Raw genomic sequence first — 21,789 nt, forward strand, 5'->3', positions numbered from 1 at the left:
AATATATTCAAAAAGAACTCCTTAATAACCTCAGATTTAGGACCTCAGTGATTATAAAGTCCTGTATTAGGCATTTGATCAATAATTAATGTGTAGCCTACATATTGTGAATTAATTTAATAAAGTTAGTTACTGTACTTCACTGACAGTCAAAAATGAAAAGTCTATTAGTCAAGCAGCTTTAGGAGGGGAAGACACAAAACAAGATAAAAAACAAAAAGGAGAGAAAAGCTGACAAAAGCTGTTGTTATCCAATTTTTTTGGTCTTCAAAACATCTTAAAAATGCACATATGTCGATCAGTGAAATCTAAATTTTCTCAGAGGAGCCCCCGAACCCCCCTAGCCTGCCTCAAACTGGGGACTTCAGTGATTATAAAACCCTGTCATATGCATGTTAATGAAACTAGTTAATAGTGAGAATTAGACCCTAAACTAAAGTGTTACTTTTTTCTTCTTTAAAAAAAAAAAAAAAAATCATACCCATAAAATGAAAATCCTAGAATCGCCCCTGGTGGGGTGTAAATGTAAATTTGAGGAGAGGGGGCCACATCTGCCATATAAGTAGTGCCATAAGAACTTTATACACAAATGGCAGTAGTTCTGTTATCCTAATGGCGCAATGCACCGTTTCGAAATTTCAAGGGGAAATTCACCACGGAAATTCCATTTCACCTTAAAACCAGCAATTTGAAAGTTGTAGCTATAGCTGAAAGAGAGGTGATCATAAGTCAGCTTGCTGATGACACGACCATCTTTCTAAGGGAAGCTATGCAGATCCTTTTGGCAATAAGTGTTATTTATTTTTTTTTTTCCAAAGCCTTGGGATTGCATTTAAATGTTCAAAAATATGAGCTTTTGGCCATAAAACAACAACAACAACAACAACAACAACAAAAAAACAGCAAGGACTCCTTTATTCACGGTATTACTGTGAAAAGGTTTGTTATCTAGGAGTTTATAGTGAACGACCAAGTAGAAAGATGCATTTTTAATTTTCAACCCCTTACGGATAAAATTCAGAAGAGATTTAACCAGTGGCTACAAAGAGATCTCTCTCTGAGAGGCAGGGTACTTCTTACGAAGGCTGAAGGCCTCTCCAGGCTTGTCTATGCTGCTCAATCTTTTCATTTGGAGTCAAAGCTCAGTACTCTTTAAGTTTTTGTGGAAAAACTCAATTCGTTATATTAGAAAATCCGTAATCAATATTAGTCTTAATATTTTGGATTTTAAATCATACTTTTAAAAATTAAGATAAAACAGTTTAAAAAGAACCCTGTGTCTTTATGGAACTTTATTCCCTAATAATGTTTTTTCTCAGTTTGGTGGATTTTCTTTTGTTATGTAACTACAAATTACCAGCAATATTATTGCTTTTCATAAGCAGTCACTTTTGGCTTGGTCTTTAATATTTAAGCACAACTTTTCACCTTATAAATATTTTATTTGGAATAACTAATATTTTATACAAGAAAAAAAATCTATTTTTTTCAGAATTGGTTGGATCAATATATCTTGCTGGTCAGTCAATTAATCAATTCTCAAGGGCTGTTGTTTTCACATAAGGAATTTCTAGATCATTTTCAATTTCCTTTTTCTCTCAAATAATTTTTTTCAATAGTTGTGGGTTCAATCCCATCAGGTGCTCTTGCTTTATTGAGGGGAACTCATTCTCTTCTTCAAGTCCCTCTGAGTTTGATCAATACTCCAGTTGGCAAATTGTGCTTTGCTTCTCCCAATAAAACCAATAATAGATCGGTCCGTTCACTATTTCAGCAAGACATTGTTACTTTATCGTCTGTTGATGCTTCCACATCTCTTTTTTAACCAATAAAGTAAAATAGATTTCTTTTAAAATAATTAATAAATGCTACCCTTCAAATCACTATCTAAAAAAGTTCAAAAAGGTTATTTCCTCCAGTTGCTCTTTGACGAAACTAGTTCATCTTTTTTGGTATTGTCGGTTTACGAAAAGTTTTTGCAAGATGTTTTAGTAATTATTAAGTCTGAATCCTATAATGAATGTGTGTTGTATTGGAAGGATGTATATGCTTTGTTGATTATGATAAACCTAAAAAAAAAAGTTTATGTATAATTAATATGATCTTATTACTAGCAAAATTCCATATTCATAAATCTAAATATCTAAATGCCAAACCACTCTCTTATATTTGTTAAAGAACTTGAAAAAATATATATTTTAAATTAAGTTGTCTGAGAACAAAAATGCCTTAAACACATTATCTGTTTATAATTCCTTTCCTTTTTTCAGTGTCATGTAATTCTTATAATGTATGCATATGTTTAATTTATATTATTCCTTCATTGTTATTATTATTTTTTTGGTGTTGTTTTTGTATTCTGTTATCTGTTATTATTTGTGTATTGTGTTTTCTGATGACGACACAGCTGTTCCACGATTGGCCGGATTCACCACATGACAACAATCAATTGCGTTTTCGTGTATATTCATTTCTCACACCTTTAGTTCGACTAGAGCTCACAAATCAGTTTTTTATAACAGTCTTTTTATGCAATCGCGATGTTATAAAAAAACGGATTAACAAAAACGTTGAGTCCATTTCAACGATATAGGCTTGAACTTTATTCTTGTTCATGTTCTTGTAACCTGATAACATGGCTAGGCAAAAAAATGCGCACCGCATACGCACTGCAAACAGAGTATGTGTGAAACGGGCGGCAGACACACCTCCTGCACGTAGGTCACCAGAGAGAGAAAGTCTCAATCTGACTCAAGCTCAGCTGACCCAAAACTTCAAAGCTCTGACCCAGAAAAACAGAAACTATAACATGCACGTTCACTACTCCTCTCATAAACTATTAAAATAAAGCTTTTCTAATTGAAGCATGATGTTCACCGAGGCTGCATTTATTTGATCACAAATACAGTAAAACAGTAATATTGTGAAATACTGTTACAATATAAAACCGATTTCTCTTTGAATATATTTTAAAATGCAATTTATTTCAGCAAAGCTGAATTTTAAGCATCCATTACTCCATTCCTCATTGCAAGTATGCATATAAGGTAGTTAAAATATGAGAGTCAAACTGTAATTCATAAATACGTATACAAACATAAATGGGAAAAAGACAGAAAACAAGACTGCAACTCACTTTTCTGTCATGATGTTTATAATAAACAAAGAGCCATCAAAAAACAAAACAAAAAAACAGAGCAGAAACTAAACGGCATCTCAGCAGGAAACATTCTTCTCATGTTTCATTCTCCCTCATACACACACACACACACACACACACATTAAGAATTCATTTATTCCATTCATGTATCTTCAAGCAACAATGCAACCTGACATCCTGCAATCAGAGAGTGAATGAATTTAGGGTCTGAATTTCATCCATACAGCCATGACTGATATGACATAAAAACACATTATGAGGCATTATGGGTAAACTGGAAATGAGCTAATAGGATGTCTCAGTATGAAAGTCTTTATTCACTGAGGGGAGAGAGAAGAGAAGATATTTGTGAGAAATGAACACCTCAGGGGAACAAAAACACAACGGGTTGGAAGAGGGAATGCAGAAAGAATGAGAAAGAATTCTCATTTGCATTCCAACTCATTTAAAATGGTTTATAAATGGGCAACCATTTTGGGTGCAGAGGGCACATGATAAAAAAAACAAGCCAAAAAAAAATTCCTACTGTACAAGCCTTTGACTTAAGGAGAAAACACTTATAATAGGCTATACAATGGCATCAGATGCACACAGACATCTTTGTTTCACTATATTAGTGAGCAGATTGCATAGAATTCCACTGATTTTATATTAATGATATGGCTAAACCCAACCTCTACCCATCACCTGTACAAAACACTAGATTTAGAACTTCTCCACACAAATAAGTTTTACTTTTTTTAAACAACATATTTTTCTCTCGCTTTTGGCCTTCAGTCCACACAAAGACGGCATTCTGTTGGCATTTTGACTGAGATTTTAACTGAAAAGTGTATCTCTATGTAGTGCGTTGTCAACTCGTGTAGTGAGTTACCTCTTGTTGTGGATCAATCACGTTGTGTTGTTGTGGTGTGAACAGCTAAACAACTTGAACACTCCTGATTTCACTGAGAGCAAGTCATGTAGTGTGAACCGCACAGTTCAGCCCAACGTTTTAAAATCATGTAGCGTGAACAAGGCTTAAGATGAGGTCAGTTTTATGAATCAATTTGCTCTTCAATAAAGCAGAGGAGATTGTGTTGATCAAGACCTGCAAAGTATCACAATGTGTAAAATCCGATCCACCAATATTAATGGATCTACAGGAGCCTAAATCCCCTCCAATGTTTCGCAAATGGTGTACTTCAACCCAATATATGAAACTTTTTGGTCATTTCATACTCAAAATTTGAATTAAGTGCTTTTATAAAACTGGAGATGGAAGTCTTTCCATCCAGTATTCGTTTGTAAACAGTAATTGAATCTATACAGGTCTTAATTCTAATTCAGACATTAAGTACAAACAATTCACCAAGTAAAAAGCTTCTTTCTTTTTCTGCCCCCCTCGTTTTCTTGCGTCCCTCATTGTTTTGGCTTTGGTCTTTGAGCCAAACCTGATTGAATTCCAGAGCAACCCCATTTATTGCTCTGCCTTTTTTTCTCTTCTTGTTTTTTTAATCCCCGTCTATCACTCTAAGAGGGGAGCGAAAGAAAGCGAGGGAGGAGAGCTGTCAGTTTCCCATCTTTAATGGCCCCAGCTGCATCATTACTCTCTCAACACACTCGCACAGAGGGCCAAACGTACTTAAGTAACAGATGAAGAAACGAGCGAGGGACGAAGGCCACCGAGAGAGACGGAGGGATTCCATCATACTGGGAGGTTCGCGGCACAAAATGACTGAATGAATGCACCGAGTAAATGAGTGAACACAGAAGAATAGCGCCCGATAGACCTCCAGCTCAGCCACGATAAACAATCCCAGAATCCACTGTGACCCTGCGTGAGGTGACACTGTCTGAAACCCATCAGTACTGATGGTGTTGACAGCCAACGAATACAGAACCGCACGGCCCTCGCCCTGAAAAACAGTCCGGCTAATGCAGCGACGTGTGTGGGATGTGGATCAAAGGAGCTGGGGAAAAGCATGAGCAAGTGAGCGGAGGAAAGAAAAGAGGAAGGAGAGAATGCAGGAATCGGAGATTTCTCTTTTCGGACTGACAGTATTCAATTCATTGGAAAGCTTTAGGGGGAAAAAAATAACTATTTAAAAAAAAAAAAACAGTCGCTATTGAGTGCGCGAAGAATTTAGCGCACAGGTGCGTGGCCTGTTGCTTCGTTAAAGTGCAAATCTGAGAAACATCTTCAGACATAAATTGCTTTTCCTGATCCTGAATATTGGGAAAAGTCAAACAACGCGAATCAAAGTGAGCTCAAACAAAGCGGAGCGCACTTCAAACTGGTTTCAAGGCAACTAATACCAAACAAGTGTCTCATTCACACTGTCATTAAAACCCTGATTAAGACCCTCCGAACTTCATTCAAGTCTCCTTTACAGTCGGACATTCCTGTAAGCCAAACAATTCCATCATCCGGCACTTCCCTCTCTTCAAGAAGTTCAAACGCTTCATCTGGGACTTGCCCTCCCTCCAAGCGACACAGATTGCATACAGAAGACATGACGTCGGTTTGGTAATGAGCCCCTTAGCATGAAAATGCAGCCCGCTGTGGTCGGCCCAGATTAGCATGAGAGATGATGGAGATTAGTGATGGAAATCCTAAACTCAAACAAACTGATTGTTGAGCTCTTCACATCAGACAAGGCCCGAAACGTGACCTTGGCGACCTCTGACCCTCATCAACCTGTTTTAAAAGCGCAGAGGAGAAACGTGAGGTGAAAGTGAGTACGAGTGAGAGCTCTATAGACACTCGTCCCCTGACAGACATCAAAGTGGGACGTGTTGGTCCACAGTGTCTATGAATGTCCAGTGCCTGACAACTTCAACCAGCTTGTCTGCAGCTCTTGAGAAACTCTTCTCGCACGCACACACACACACACTCTGGAGAGGAGAGCTATTAACAAACATGCAAAAAGTTGAAGAGGCTGATTTGCATAACTCTTATACTTGCCGCCTTCAAAGAGGACGTGTTTTTATGCAGGGTGAATAAACGTTTGTAGTTTTATGTCTGAGAAAGTTTGTTGTTGGTTTTACAGTAAAGTTCTGCCAGCCAAGTTGTGTGCTGGGATTTGATGCCGGGAAAAAAGGCGAACGTGATCGGCTTTGTGGTAACTGTGCTCATCGCAGTAAAACCAAGAGTGTGTGCAAGGTAAGACGATCCTCAGTGTGGTTTCTTCTGTGTTAAGGTGCAGAAGTCCGTCGTGTTTATTCAGCATCATTCATAAAATGCCTGCACAACATACCTCTTTAATATCTACTGAAATAAATAAGATTGTTGTCACACTGTTTAAACAGTAGGAAAGACGGTGGAAAGTAGTCATGAACTTGTTGCCAAAAAAATGACAAACCTTAGGCTTAGTGGACCTTCTTGATCAATTCTTGGACAATTAATCCCCTGATAATTGTGCAATCTGGCTCCCACACACCTGATGCCAATAAATGCAAACCACTGACAAAGATGATCATTGCCACACACCCTTAAACCCTGCAAAGCTTTTCTAAAGCTTTGATAAACACCCTCTCTTACTCCCTCCTTTTCTGCAGGGGCTGTTTGACGGTCCTGACCACAACCTTTCAATGCGTGTGGAGAGAGGGAGAGAGAGAGAAATATTTTGTGCAGAGTGTCTAGACTATATTCATGATCAATCTGTCTGGCCCTGCTGTAGACAGAGAGATGGCAAACTCGATTAGACTCTAAACATTTCCTCAGATTCTGTCTCGCTCTCAGCATATATCGTCTTCACTAACGTCTATCAGCATCATTCGGCTCTCAGTATATGGCGGCTGTTTGTCTGCTGGAGAAATGAGCTTTACTGCTCTAACAGCTCTGACTGAAGACACTCCTCAGAGCAGAGCGAACACAGGGGAGCATGACACGGCAAGAACAGATGACTGATTTCAACACAGCCCGGAAAGATAAACTCAGACGGAGCTATGTGCTTCTTTCTGGATTTTTTTTTTTTTGTCTACTCTGGTTTCCTCAAACTTGGAGACAAAAAAGAGCTACGGTAGATCAAAGTGACTGGCTGCCACAGTCTCGCACAAGGGACTGGACGAAATAGAGAAAATTCACCAAGATTTTGACAATTTCACAATTTGAGCAAACATATAGGTCAATGAAATGTTACCGAGAGTCCAAACGAAAACAAAAAGGAAAAATCTAGTTTAAAACACAAATGCAAAGGTTTAGGAAATCCACTCTTTGGAAAAAAAAAAAAAGATTGTGAGGCATAACTATCAAGCAAAATGTAATAACCTATAATTCACAACATTTAAATGTAAAAGTGTTTTTAAACATTAACATTGCCTTAAAATAACAGTTTTCAAAATAAAATATGTCAATCTCTAATCAGGGCAGTTGTATCACCCTGACATATTTTACTTTATGCCCCTCCCAAAAATATTAAAACCAAATTTCATTTAGAAATTAAAAATATGCTCATCATAGAGAGTGGGAGTTCAAGTCAATATATGGATGAATGGCATTTTGAATGTAGAAATAGGCAAAACAATATCATTGGCAAAAAATACATAGAGGAAAATGTCAAATATCACCAAAAAGACAAGTTTTCCTCATGGGGACCAAAAATGTCCCCCAAGGTCAAGGATTTTGGACATTTTGTCCCCAGAATGGTTTACCAGGCCAAACACACACACACACACACACACTCCCCCCACATTTCAACATGCAGAGACACCATTTAACACTCGTCTCACACTCACACCCTGCAGGTGGCTTGGATACAAACGCCTCAGGAATTCAGATGAGAAGCACGAAAACATCCTGCTGACCTCATCAGAAGCAGAACACAGGCAGGAGCAGGAGCAAGAATGTTAGAGAGATGGACTCACAGCTGAAGATGGCAGATGCAGGATGCTGGGTGGAGATGGGGCAGTGCTCCTCATCACTGTTGTCTCCGCAGTGGTTGAACTGATCACAGACCTGCGAGCCCAGGTTCAGACATCTGCCGTTAGCACACTGGAATCTGCACTCTATGGGTGAAAAAAACTGCAGTAACTCATCTTTAAATAGGCTTATCAATAACAATTAGAGTCAAATACACCTGCTGTATCAGGGCTTGTCAAATGTCCAACCTTTTGCTCTGACCCTTGCGAAAGAAAACTTACCCCTAGAAAAACTTTTTAAATTCAGCTCCCAAAACACAATACACTAATATGTTCAATAGTTTAAGGTCAGTAAGATTTTAAAAAAGAAAAGAAATTAATACTTTCGTTCAGCAAAGATAAATTAAAGGAGTAGTTCACTTTTCAAAAAAACTTTTGCTGAAAATTTACTCAGTCCCCATGTCATCCAAGATGTCCATGTCTTTCTTTCTTCAGTCGAAAAGAAATTAAGGTTTTTGATGAAAACATTACAGGATTTTTCTCCATATAAATGGACTTCAATGGGAACCAAACAGTTCAAGGTCCAAAAGGCACTTTCAGTACAAACTGCAAACTGTTCAAAGGGCTTTAAACGATTCCAGACGAATAATAAGGATCTTATCAAGTGAAACGATCGCTCATTTAAAAAAAAAAAACAAAGTTAAAGTTTTATAAGCTCAAATGGTCGCCTTGCTCTGTTCTGTGATGCACGTTCGTGACTCTCCTGTTCGAACTCGTTAATCAAAATGAACAAATCTTTTTCTGAGTCAATTTGTTCGTTTTGTTCATTGAATGAACCAATTGACTCGTTTCAATTGGTTCATTGAATGAACCAATTGAAAAAGATTCCTTCATTTTGATGAACGAGTTCGAACAGGAGTGACAAACGTGCGTCACAGAACAGAGCAAGGCGAACATTTAAGCTTATAAAACTTAAAGGGTTAGTTCACCCAAAAATGAAAATTCTGTCAGTATTTACTCACCCTCATGTTGTTCCAACCCCGTAAGACCTTCGTTCATCTTCGGAAAACGAATTAAGATATTTAAGATATTAAAATCGCTCCTGCATACAGTCCATAGGCTTCTTGAGGGACTGGCTCTTGCCGTCCCCGAAAAGTCATAAAAGACATCGTTAAAATAGTCCAAGTGACTACAGGGGCTTAATCTTAAGTTTATCAAACGACGAGAACACTTTTGTGCGCAAAAAAACAACAAAAATAACGACTTTATTTCAACTATTCGTTTATTTCTCCCTCTGCGCGAGTCAGCTAACTAGTTTAATAGCGTAAGCTTCTGTTATTGTACGTCACACGCATCACACACACATGACCAGCGTCGACCAATAGTGAGCCTACGTGTGACGTAGCTCTACGCAATCACACTACGTTAACGGACTATAGGCTTATGGAGAAGGAAGTGAATAGTTGAAATAAAGTCGTTATTTTTGTTGTTTTTTTGCGCACAAAAGTGTTCTCGTCGTTTGATAAACTTAAGATTGAGCCCCTGTAGTCACTTGGACTATTTTAACGATGTCTTCAATTACTTTTCGAGGACAGCAAGAGCCAGTCCCTCAAGAAGCCTATGGACTGTATGCAGGAGCGATTTTAATATCCTAAATATCTTAATTTGTGTTCCGAAGATGAACGAAGGTCTTACGGGGTTGGAACAACATGAGGGTGAGTAAATACTGACAGAATTTTCATTTTTGGGTGAACTAACCCTTTAAACTTTGTCATTTTTTTTAAATGACCGATCGGTTCGCTTGATAAGACCCTTATTCATCATCTGGAATCGTTTAAAGCCCTTTGAACAGTTTACAGTTTGGTTCCCACTGAAGTGCATTATATGGAGAAAAATGCTGGAATGTATTTCATCAAAAACCTTAATTTCTTTTCGACTGAAGAAAGAATGACATGGACATGTTGGATGACATGGGGGTGAGTAAATTATCAGAAAAAGTTTTTTTTCAAAAGTAAACTACTCTTTTAAATTAATCTAAAGTGAAAGTAGAGACTTTAAAAATCTATCCTTAAAAAAAGGTTTCAACATTAATAATAAGAAATGTTTCTTCAAATCACCATATTAGACTGATTTCTGAAGGGTCATGCAACACTGAAGACTCACTTTATGGCTGCTGAAAATTCAGGTTTGCCATCATAAGAATAAGTTACATTTTAAAAATAGTAAAGAGAAAACAGCTATTGACAGTAAAGGTAATAATATTGCACAATATTACCGTTTTCTGTATTCTTATCAAATAAATGGTGAATAGAAGAAACATTTATAAAAAAATAATAATAAAAAAATAAACAAAAATTCTTACAGACCCCAAACTTTTGAAATGGTACTGCATATGTTTAAGATGCATCTTCCGCAGATCAAAACTTGTGTCATCTACAGAACTTCTCATTGAACCTTTTTCCCATGTAACAAAATGTCAAAACTGCTTTTTCAACATGGTAAAAAATGCTAGATTGCTAGTTGTCAAGTTAGTCCCCATCCCCATGACACAGCGGAATAATATCGCTGGAATCAATTTCAGAATGATTTGTGTAGAACAATTAAAACATTAACATCCAATCAGAACCATCCTGACTTTAAAAAGCATGTGACAAAACTGCAGCAAGCACTTAATAAACAGAATATTTCCATCCTGGGCAGTCTTTTTTGGTGTGAATGGGCCTCAAGAAGCTAAAACACCTACTGTTTCTCAAAACCTAAACTATCAAAACTAAGTGATCTTACTGTTGGATATCATCCTATGAAACGTCTACATTTGGAAACTAAAAACACTAGCAAATCCTGGGAGGATCTGAAAATCCTCAGCTGCTGGAGATTGTGGGAAGGTTTTTACAGGGCTAAAAACTTTGCAGTGATTTGTGGATCTCGGGTGGCGATGATCCTCTATATGTAGGTCACTGGCTCTTATACATGATCTTAAAATAAGTGTTCCTGCTAGCATGCTTTTAGGGAAACTCAACATTGACCTGATATCGGTGGATATTCGACTGGATGGAAGACTGACTCTCCACTGTAAAGCATTACACACAGAACCAGAAATACAAAGCAAACAGACAGTGATGACACCAGCGCTCCAAACAAATTCCCCATCTGAGGAGGAGGTGCTAGACAATACCAAAGCCATGCAATCTCTCACAGGGTGTGGTGCAGCCAAAAGTGGTTTTAGAAATGTTATGACGATCTTTACACAAACAAATCAGCAGTTCTCTGCCTTCCTTAAACCTTAACAGAGCATGAGTCAATTATGCAATCACAAACCGAGCAGCACAAAACAGCAACAATCGATAGAGAATAGGATGGACCTGATGAGCAAAGAAGAGAAGACGAACTAGATGACAAAAGGAGAGAAGTAGATGAGAAGTATAAGAAACAAGAAGAGGAAAATGAGAGCACAGACAGGATGAGAAAAGAGGAAACAAAGTGAAACAAGACCAGACACAACAACAGGAGAGAAGAAGAGACAAGACAAAAAGAGGAGATTAGACGAAAACAGGTAAAAAAAAGACAAGACAAGATGAGACTACACAAGATAAAATATGGAGGTGAGTACAAGAGAAAAGCTGGAAAGGAGAAGACGTGACATGGAAGACATTAGACGAGATGAGAAAAAGAAGAGACCAGATGAGACATGAGGTGGTGAGAAGAAAGAAGACAGATATGAGATGAGATGACACGGGGAGAGAACAGATGAGGACACAAGATAGGAAGACGAGAGCAGAGGAGAAGAGATGTGAATAAAGATGGAGAGACTAGACAAAGCCAGAGACAACAAGAGTAGAAGATGAGAAGTAAATAGGAAAAAGGAGAGAAAAGACGACAAAATACAAAAAAAGAGTCTAGACAATTTAAGATTTAAAGGGATACTCCACTTTTTTTTTGAAAATAAGCTCATTTTACCACTCCCCCAGAGTTCAACAGTTGGGTTTTACCATTTTCAAATGTACTTAAGTCAATGAGACCAGAAACTGTCTGGTTACTGATATTCTTCTAAATATCAGAAAATCGGCTGAATGGATTCGGAAATGGTAAAACCCAACTGTTTAAATCTTGGGGAGTGGTAAAATGAGCCTATTTCCAAAAAAAAAAAGTGGTCCCTTAAGTATCCCTTTAAAAAGAGATGAGAAAAGATCAGACTAGAGATGAAAATAGACAAAACAAGAAAAAAAGAAAAATAAGAGGATGAGGAGAGGAAAGAAGAGGCAATTCGAAGAGAAGAGACTAAAGGAAACAAGAAATGCAGAGATGAGACAAGAGATGAGACGAGAAAAGAAGAGACAAGATGAGATGAGAAAAGGCAACACAAGAAAAGAATGAGAACCAGAGAAAGAAATGAGAACTGCAGAGACTAGATAAGATTAAAAAAGAAATCAGATGAGATGAGAAAAGAGGAGACGAGACAAGATGCGAAAAGAAGAGACTAGGTGAGACGAGACAAGACAAAACAAGAAAATATGTGACGAAACGAGAGAAGAGACGAGAAGAAACAATTGATACAGAGACTAGAAGAGATTAAACAAGAAACCAGACGAGACGCGAAAAGAAGAGATGAGGCAAGACAAAACAAGAAGAGCAGAAATGAGACAACAAAAGAAGAAAAGAGATGACCTGAGGCCAAACCAGAAGAGACAAGACGAGATGACGAGAAGTAGATGAAAAAAGGAAATCAGAAAGGAGATGAGAAACAAGAAGAGACCAGGTTCTGCTCTCTGTCTGCAGTGCACTAGACTGTCAAACTTTGGTTTAGTACACAGCCCGACCTCCACCGCCCTCCACCCATCTCACGCTTTCTCTCTCCTTCTCCGCATTCCATTCCAGGCAGGGGAGAGAAATGCAGCCTGTCAGAGAAATGGAGCAGAGGAGTCTGGGAAAGGGAGGGGGGAGTGAGAGAGCAGCTTTGAATATTAGCACACAAAAAAACATCATGGCTTTGTAAAGCACAACACGACCCTCCTCATGAACGTAATCTTAAAACTCGCGTTCCCGTGTGACGCCAACACTAAGGTTATAAACCGGGCCCGGGGCTCACCTGTGAAAGCATTGGTGGCCGGTAGGTCAGCCTCCTGCATACTGCTCCTGCCGCTCGGCCCGTGTGTGTGTGCGTGTGTGGGCACCCACGTTATTGGCTCCGACTGCCTGAGGGCTCCTGGGGGCCGAACAGCCGCCTTGCTGCCATTCTCACCTCACAAGTCCATGGCTCCTGCCCTCTACCTCCAGGAAAGGGCAATAGAAACTCAGAAGAAAAGGTGGAGGGGGGCTAAAAAGTCTTCAGTGACGGACTAGGGCTCAATTCAGCAGTAATCAGGGTGGGGTTGCCAGGGCAACCAGCGCACCGATTACCCTCCCAGCCAGAGCCAGCCAGCCATAGCTGTGTGTGAGTGTGTGAGGGTAAGATCCAGACAGGTACTTGATTCAGAGCAGGTGTCAGATAGCTGATTTAGGAAGGGAACGTGTAGTCGCTGCCGCTCGTCCTGGGTGGATAAACTCTTCTCAGCATAGCAGCATGCTAATCAATGCGCCCCACCTCATCCTTCAGACTGCAAGCTCACTGAGAGAGACAGAGAGAAGAAATGAGTTGAGTGACTGAATTATATACTGTAGAAAAAAAAAAATCACCAGCAAAAGGAAAACAAAAAGGTTACCATAGTTTCCTCTAAGACTTAATACTGCAGTGAGCACTGAATGGAATATTTAAGGATTGACAGCGAGTCAATCAACTCCATTGGGTTCATTTGATTCAATTCAATTCGATATACAATTTGATTCAATTCTATTAAGAATGATCTTATTCAGAATTTTTAAAAATGCATGTATAATTTCATTAAATAATTCCTCTTGCTGCAAACCATGTTATCAACCAAACTAAGACAATAATGGCAAATGTATCAGTGGTTTGAGTCGAGAGAGTATATATTAATTCAGCATTAATTTGCACATTTAAAGGGATACTCCACTTTATTTTGGAAATAGGCTCATTTAACAACTCCCCCGGAGTTAAACAGTTGAGTTTTACCGTTTTCGAATCCATTCAGCCGATTTTCTGATATTTAGAAGAATATCAGTAACCAGACCGTTTCTAGTCTCATTGACTTCCATAGTATATTGTTTTCCTACCATGGAAGTCAATGAGACCAGAAACTGACTGGTTCTAAACTGACTTCTTCTAAAAATCAGACAATCGGCTGAATGGATTCGAAAATGGTAAAACTCGACTGTTTAACTCTGGGGGAGTTGTAAAATGAGCCTATTTCCATAAAAAGTGGAGTATCCCTTTAAGGATATTTGATTTAGCATGCGCTACCATTCAAAAGTTTGGGGTCTCTAAGGTTTATTAATGTTTTTGAAAGAAACAATGGTTCTTATGCTCACAAAACCTGAATTTATTTGATCAAAATACAGTAAAAAGATAAAAACAGTAATATGGTGGAATATTATATTAGTTTAAAATGTTCAGCATCATTACTCCAGTCTTCGGTGTCACATGGTCCTTGAGAAATCATTCTCATTTGCTGATTTGACACTCCAGAAACATTTATTATTATTATAATAAATCTGCTTAACATTCTTGTGGAAACTGTGATACATTATGTTGTTAAGATAGTGACATTATAAATGACTTTACAGTTGCTTTTTATCCTAGCTGGATAAAAGTATTAATTTCTTTAAAATATATAAATATATTACTGACCTCAAAGAAAAGGTTTGAGATCGAGAAAAAATATAGACACAGCACAGACGCAACATGAATGTTTCATTAAACAAAAATGAGAAAAAGCAGGGGGTCAACACATCAACATTTTATGATCTTACTGCAGATTTTTACCAGCAACAAAACATCAAGTTCCTGTGAAGAGATGCACATTAGAGTCTTCAATCCCCAGCAGGAGCGTCAGCCGTTAATGACGGTTACATAACACGACAGAACACTTTACTGGACATAGTTATCACAAGCCACAGCTAATGTTTCTGTGGCTTAATATCATTGATTTAACTTCTCAAAAAAAAAAAAAAGCCAATAACTCCATTTTCATTTGGAGAAGACTCAAAGACCAGTCAGAACATGTCCTCAGACAACCTTTAAAGCTCTCCGTCATCCCAGTGGACGCTGCGCTGAGCCCAGACTGCAGACTACACATCGACTGTGTTACTTAGAAACACGGCAAGCCCTCACCTCACCTCGTCTGACCCCTGCCGCAAGCCGCACAGCCAGAGCACGGATCCATCACACAATAAATAATATTACACACATGTGAAACAAGAGAACGCTGTCCAAGTCAAACAAAAACTGAGACACACACACACACAGACACAGTTAACCGAGGTCGTTTCAGGACAGTATACAGCCATCGCAGATAAGACAGACGAACATCTGGCAGATGTTTAGATTCACTTGTCTTCATTGTTATCTCCTTTCCTTTGAGGTTCTGCTCTACAAACCAAGTATCTAATACGTTGTTCAGACCAGGGCTGTGAAAAACAACATATTTTATATCAGATATAAAATCATTTTTCATATATATATATATATATATATATATATATTCAAATATATCAAAATGAATGAATATAAATCAAACTAATGTCAAAATTGTATTCTATGAATTTTATTCTATTTAAATTATATAATTCGGTCTGAAGCAATAACTATTTTCATGTTATGGGGATTTCAAAATTCAATACTATATTGTCTAAATCAAACTAAAACACTAAAAATTTGTCATTTACATGCTACAAGTAAATTCAGAAATCACATAATGTACATTATAAAAATGTTTTTTTTGAGATTGGCTAAATATTATATTTAACAGTGTTATTGAATAATTAGTGTTTTTAAAGATTAGTTTAGATAACGACAAAGGTAATCTAAATGTAAGGGGTTCATGGGTGTTGATGGGATCTCAGAGTAACCTTTAAGCATGTGATTGACTTTAAAGAAATGTGTGCTTGGTAACTGCACAAACACAACGTTTTCCCTTACTGACAATATTTTACATAAGCTGTTGACCCAAAAAAGAGCTCATGTGATAACAAAATATGACTGGAATTTTAAGCGCCTCCTTTGGTGAAGACATTCTTTACACTTCTAAGATTCAAGTTCAGAGGAATGTTGAAGTATCAATGTTTTGCGCTCCTTTCTTGGATCTGTAACAACTACAATTTATATTCGATGTTGAAAGAATAGTAGTTGTTTTTGGACAATAAAATGGTTCAATTTGGGTTTGGATCAACATCTACAGTGCGTATATATATATATATATGTTGAATAGACTTTAGACGCCCAGATTTTTGATATCAGTGCATAAAAAAAAATAATAATAATCTAAAATAAAGTCAAATAGACACAGAATCGCATTAGGACACCGAACTTTCCACATATCGACACTCTCCTCTAATACACATAGTTTGACGGATAGGCTGAACAACAGCCATGCTAAATGACTGCAATAAATGGCTGCTAAAATATTCTCTGTATCTGTCGGTCTGTGTAATGTGATCTCAGTAGGGGGTCTATCTCTTTCTCACTCTCTGTGCCTGGTTAAATCATGATGAAGCTCTTAGGAACAACTACTCGCTAAACTGATTCATCCAGCCAGACTCAACATCATGACAGCCCATGTTATTAACCTTAGTAAAATGACTAATAGCTGCTACCTTTGCCTGTCAGTCTGTAGCAAAATAAACCCCAACATAATGATCAAGACCCAGGCAAGAAAGAGTGGGGTTTTTTATTATCAAAAAGGGGTTTGCTTTGCAATAATGACAAGTTCAAAGTAAATTATCCCATTCAGTACACTGTAAAATGATTTTTCAAAGTAGCGAATAGAAGATTATTGGGGTACATTTTACCACAAAATATTATTTACAATATTCTACTTCAAAATTTCATGTTTAATTCAATGTGTTTCTTGCTGTTTCTTTGAAATTTACAACCAATTTTAGAGTGATTTTTTTTTTCAGTGTACATGGACAAGGAAATCATTTATTCTCTTACATGTAGAGTCCATAAAACGTCCATAACAACAGATGGTTCAGGCAAAGTGAAAGACCGCCTTATTAATGTCTGCCGCTAATCAGACAGATTAACCCTTTTCCTGCATGGGTCCTAAGTTGACCTGACAACCAGGATCTGCAGGTTAACAAATGATGACTCAGCTGTCTGGGTTAGTCAGTTTATAGGTGTGTGTGTGTGTGTGTAAGTCATGTTTCAGTTTTAGTGCTGCCCAACTGAGACTCAATGTGGCTGACAGGAGACAGAACAAAGCACATCAGAAAGAACTAGAGCAGGGGACAGGGGTCCTCAACCTTTTTTGTCAACAACATTACAACCCCTTGTGAGAGAATTTAAAACATTTCACATGTAATTACATTCTTAAACATAACACATTTCACTATTTAGTAGGGCTGCTCCTGACTCATTTAAACCATTAGTGGCAAATCGCAAATATTATATTAACACTAAACCATAATGAGGCTTTATTTAATAGATATAGATAAAATATAAGCCTGTAGACTATTCCGCGCTCAAGTGCATGCAAAAGTAATGATTATGATTGTGTGGGAAATAATAGCAAAGGGAAAATTAATTATTTTTTAATAAACTGGTGTTTTCTGGGTCATAGTCTTCTGCAAAGATGAAGTTGACGATGCTGACTTGCCACAAGTGTGGATGCGCCTTTAGAGAGTGATGTATTATCTGTATGACTAAAAAAGATGGTGGTTTTTAACTCATATCTGCTGTTATCAGGAAACAAAATGTAAGGAATCACGCCGGCGCATTTACCACAAGCACCCGTTAATTATCTTTCCCTCACGAACTGTGACGTCGCTACTTCCTGTAGTTTTTTTTTTTGCGACTAACAACTAATACAATTTTGATCGACTGAGCCTCTTCCCGACGACTAACGTTTTTAGTTATCTATTGGGGACAACCCCACTATTCAGTCAATTTCATTGTTCTTACTACCGTATAAATAACTGTATCAAATAATTTGGTTCTGATGAAAAAACAAACAAACATTTGCACAGATTTTTTTAAAGAATTTTCAGAATTTCTAAAAGGCAGCATAGATTTAGTCGAACTAAAGATTAAACAACAGTAATAAAACAAAAAATAATGTTTGAACACATTTGATTCATTTATTTTTATAAAATACTACTGACAATCACTATGCATCTCTTAGACGTTGTGACATGAAAACCAGTTACACTGAAAAAAAATGATTCTGACCCCTTATAAATATTACGTTTTTATCTGGTTAATTTCACTGATTTGAATGTGTTATTTAATCCTACTTATTTTTTATTATTAATAAAAGCTATGCATGATGGGAGCTATGAATGAGTTTGATTGGTGGAACCTAGAATGCGCTCCTACATGATTTATAATTGTCACCACTGTTGAGATTCACGGGTTGATTCTTGAAAAAAAGTAGTAAATTCAACTCAAAATACTTAAGTTAAATTTTGAATGTAATTAATCTGAAATGACTTATAAAATATCAGTACAACTAATTTACAAAAAATAAGCACACTCGTCTTTGGATTTAGAGAAATGTATTTCATGCAAGCCCTTGACATAATAAAATTAAGTAAAGTCAACATAACAACACTTCATTGATTTAAGTGTAACAGATAGTTGTAAACTATGTATTTTCACAATTCCTGAAAAAAAAAAGAACCAATAAGAGACATCTGTTTGGGAATTGGCCAATCACTCTTGTGCGAACCAAAAGCACACAGGGTCTGGTTGTGCTGCAGTGTGTTTTTAATTCACTAAAAAGAACCGATTCAAAAGAGTCATTCATTTGGGAATCAGACTACACTGTTGGTCACAATGTTTCGTGCTGTAGATTGAGTAACAGTGTAGTTTTTAACTGAAGTCTACTACACGGCTATAAAAAAATGACACTATAAATAAGAAACTCTAAACTATATATAAACAGACAGAAAAAGTAATGAAGTGAAAGGAGAGTAAGTAAAGGAGGAAACACACACTGTATGGCAAACACGCACTGGCCTGTGTAAAGAAACTAGATACAACAGCATGAATTCAGAAAATATGCCTGACTGCACTGCATGTTGTTTTGACAGTCTATCATTTTTCTGTACTGCAGTACCTGCACTCACCTTTCTTCTGACAGTCTTTTTTACTTTATTGTCATCACTATGTTTTTGGGTCTTGTTCGCCCTTATCAGTAACTTGAGTGACAGGCTAATCCAACCTCTTGTATATTTCGGCCCACCTCTCTTAAAGAACAGTTTATTTTTCAATCCTGCATTGCCAACAAGACAAAATGTGGGATGTATTAAAGTCTGTTTTATGCAATATGCTAGAGATTTTGGTTGCCTTAGCAACAGTGACTGAGATGACTTCCTTTCAGCACCCAAAAAGTGATTACCCTTTAATATAATGCACCAAAGTGATCTGAAAACTAATTAATGGCTTTATTGATCAGGCCAGACCTTACATTGACAACTGCATAATATGTTATTTAAAGGACGAAGGTGAGGCGCTACATGAAGATAAGGCAAATAAAAATCAATTACATTTGGAGCCATGTGGGTGGAAAAGACTAAATCAATCTGTCCTCCTGTATTGTTCAGAAAGTCACACACACACAGACACACAGACACAAGCAAAACTGAAACGCAGACCACAAACAAACAAGAGCCTTTGAAGCGAACGTCTAATCAGTTTCAGGATCTCTCCTCTCAGCCAATCAATCGACAGCCCTCTGCGACTCCGCCCACAGTGTCTAGACGGCCAGACCTCTGCTGCTCGACTGCATTCTGCAGCGGTGCACACCGCAGAGGTCAGCGAGGTCAAGTCTAGCATGAGCTCAAACCAGACACTTGTTCTCCAGGGGTTCGTCATACCATCCATTCCAATATTGAGTAGCCTAAATCTGTTGATATGTTTCTTACAATGATGTTACCAAAATTAGGGCACAACATACTTATGTTTTGATGCCATGTATTTGTAACATGTAATGTACATTTAAGTCAAAACAAAACCATGCTAGATTTTAGATTTATTTAGTTATTAAATGTGATGGGTTGCAAGGGCATTGGTATATAGTTATGGATGGTTGCTAGATGGCTTCTGTATTCTGGGTGCTTGAGAAATATGGGTTATGTGCAACAAAAAACTACTATATTCTGTAAAACAGGTTGCATCTGGGTTCAGGGTTTTCTTTCTAATGTGCTTTAAGTATAGAGCTGTTTTACTCAAGAGGATGCTTTTAAAGAGCTACACAAATTTTAATTAATAATTGTATTCAGCAAGGTTGCATTAAATTGTGACAGTAGAGACTTTTACATTGTTATAAAATATTTCTGTCAAACAAATGCTGTTCTTTTGAACTTTCTATTAAAGGGATACTCATTCACCCAAAAAATTTAATTTCCTGTTAAACACAAAAGAAGATATTTTAAAGAATGTTGGTAACTAGACAGTTGGAAGTCAATGAAAGTCAATGGCTACTGTTTGATTACCAACATTCTTTAAAATATCTTCTTTTGTGTTCAGCAGAAGAAAGAATCTCATACAGGCTTGGAACAACAATGACAAGAGTTCATTTTTGGGTGAACTCCCTTTAAAGGGTTAGTTCACCCAAAAATGAAAATTAAGTCATTAATTACTCACCCCCATGCTGTACCAACCCCGTAAGACCTTCGTTCGTCTTCGGAACACAAATGAAGATATTTTTGATTAAATTTGAGAGCTGTATAACTACCACATTGGCTCCTAAGGGACTGCCTCTTGACGGCCCAAAAAGTCAATGAAGAAAATGACTTCATTAGAGACTTCCTTATAGATTTCCACGACGCATGCGCGAGATTTGCGATCTGCGTACACAGCTTACACTACTTCAGATCGCAGTTCTCGCGCATGCGTCGTGGAAATCTATAAGGAAGTCTCGTTCTGGCCTACAAGGAAGAAAAAAATAGTCGAATAAACTCGTTATTTTTGTTTGTTTTTTCGCACAAAAAGTATTCGCGTCGCTTGATAAACATATAGTTGAGCCACGGTAGTCACTTGGGATATTTAAACATTTTCTTCATTGACTTTTTGGGCCGTCAAGAGGCAGTCCCTTAGGAGCCAATGTGGTAGTTATACAGCTCTCAAATTTAATCAAAAATATCTTCATTTGTGTTCCGAAGACGAACGAAGGTCTTACAGGGTTGGTACAGCATGGGGGTGAGTAATTAATGACTTAATTTTCATTTTTGGGTGAACTAACCCTTTAATCAAAGAATCCTGAAATAATACGCAGTATGGTTTCCAACATATTAAGCATCACAACTGTTTTCAACATAGATAATAACAAGAAATGTTTCTTGATCAAGAAATCAGCATATTAGAATGCTTTCTAAAGGATCATGTGACACATAAGACTGGAGTAATTCTGCAAAATTTTTTAAATACATTAAAATAGAAAACATTAATCTTTAATTACAATAATATTTCACAATATTACTGTCTTTGTTTTTGTTTAAAGGGGTGATGAAGTGAGAAATCAAATTTTCCTTGACCTTTTGACATCTAAGAGGCTATCATATTATAAGAATATCCTGTAAGTTTCAGAACTGAAAGTCATTGTTAGTCCAATAAAAGCTTTTATTGACACCAGGCTCAGCAAATAACTCGTTTTTCAAAGTGGGGAACTATGACGTCAGAGGATAAAACACCACCCCCCAGAAGAAGATCGACGCCTACTTCAACACGG

At 37.4% G+C, this 21,789-nt stretch overlaps 1 protein-coding gene across 3 annotated transcripts in view; it reads right to left on the reverse strand.

Moving 5' to 3' along the window:
- ldlrad4b (low density lipoprotein receptor class A domain containing 4b) overlaps positions 1-21,789 on the reverse strand; it is a 52,020-nt gene that overhangs the window by 25,228 nt on the left and 5,003 nt on the right. For all 3 annotated transcript variants that reach the window (XM_089117765.1, XM_039680161.2, XM_089117764.1), the window contains exons 2-3: positions 13,089-13,607; positions 8,009-8,149 (exon numbers count right to left, since the gene is read on the reverse strand). In XM_089117765.1, the coding sequence (XP_088973891.1) occupies positions 8,009-8,149; positions 13,089-13,128 (181 nt within the window). In that variant the 5' untranslated portion in view covers positions 13,129-13,607. The remainder of the gene's footprint in view (positions 1-8,008; positions 8,150-13,088; positions 13,608-21,789) is intronic.

The sequence above is a fragment of the Pimephales promelas genome, chromosome 12, assembly GCF_988280905.1.
Source record: "Pimephales promelas chromosome 12, fPimPro1.hap1.1, whole genome shotgun sequence".
NCBI classification, from domain to species: domain Eukaryota; kingdom Metazoa; phylum Chordata; class Actinopteri; order Cypriniformes; family Leuciscidae; genus Pimephales; species Pimephales promelas.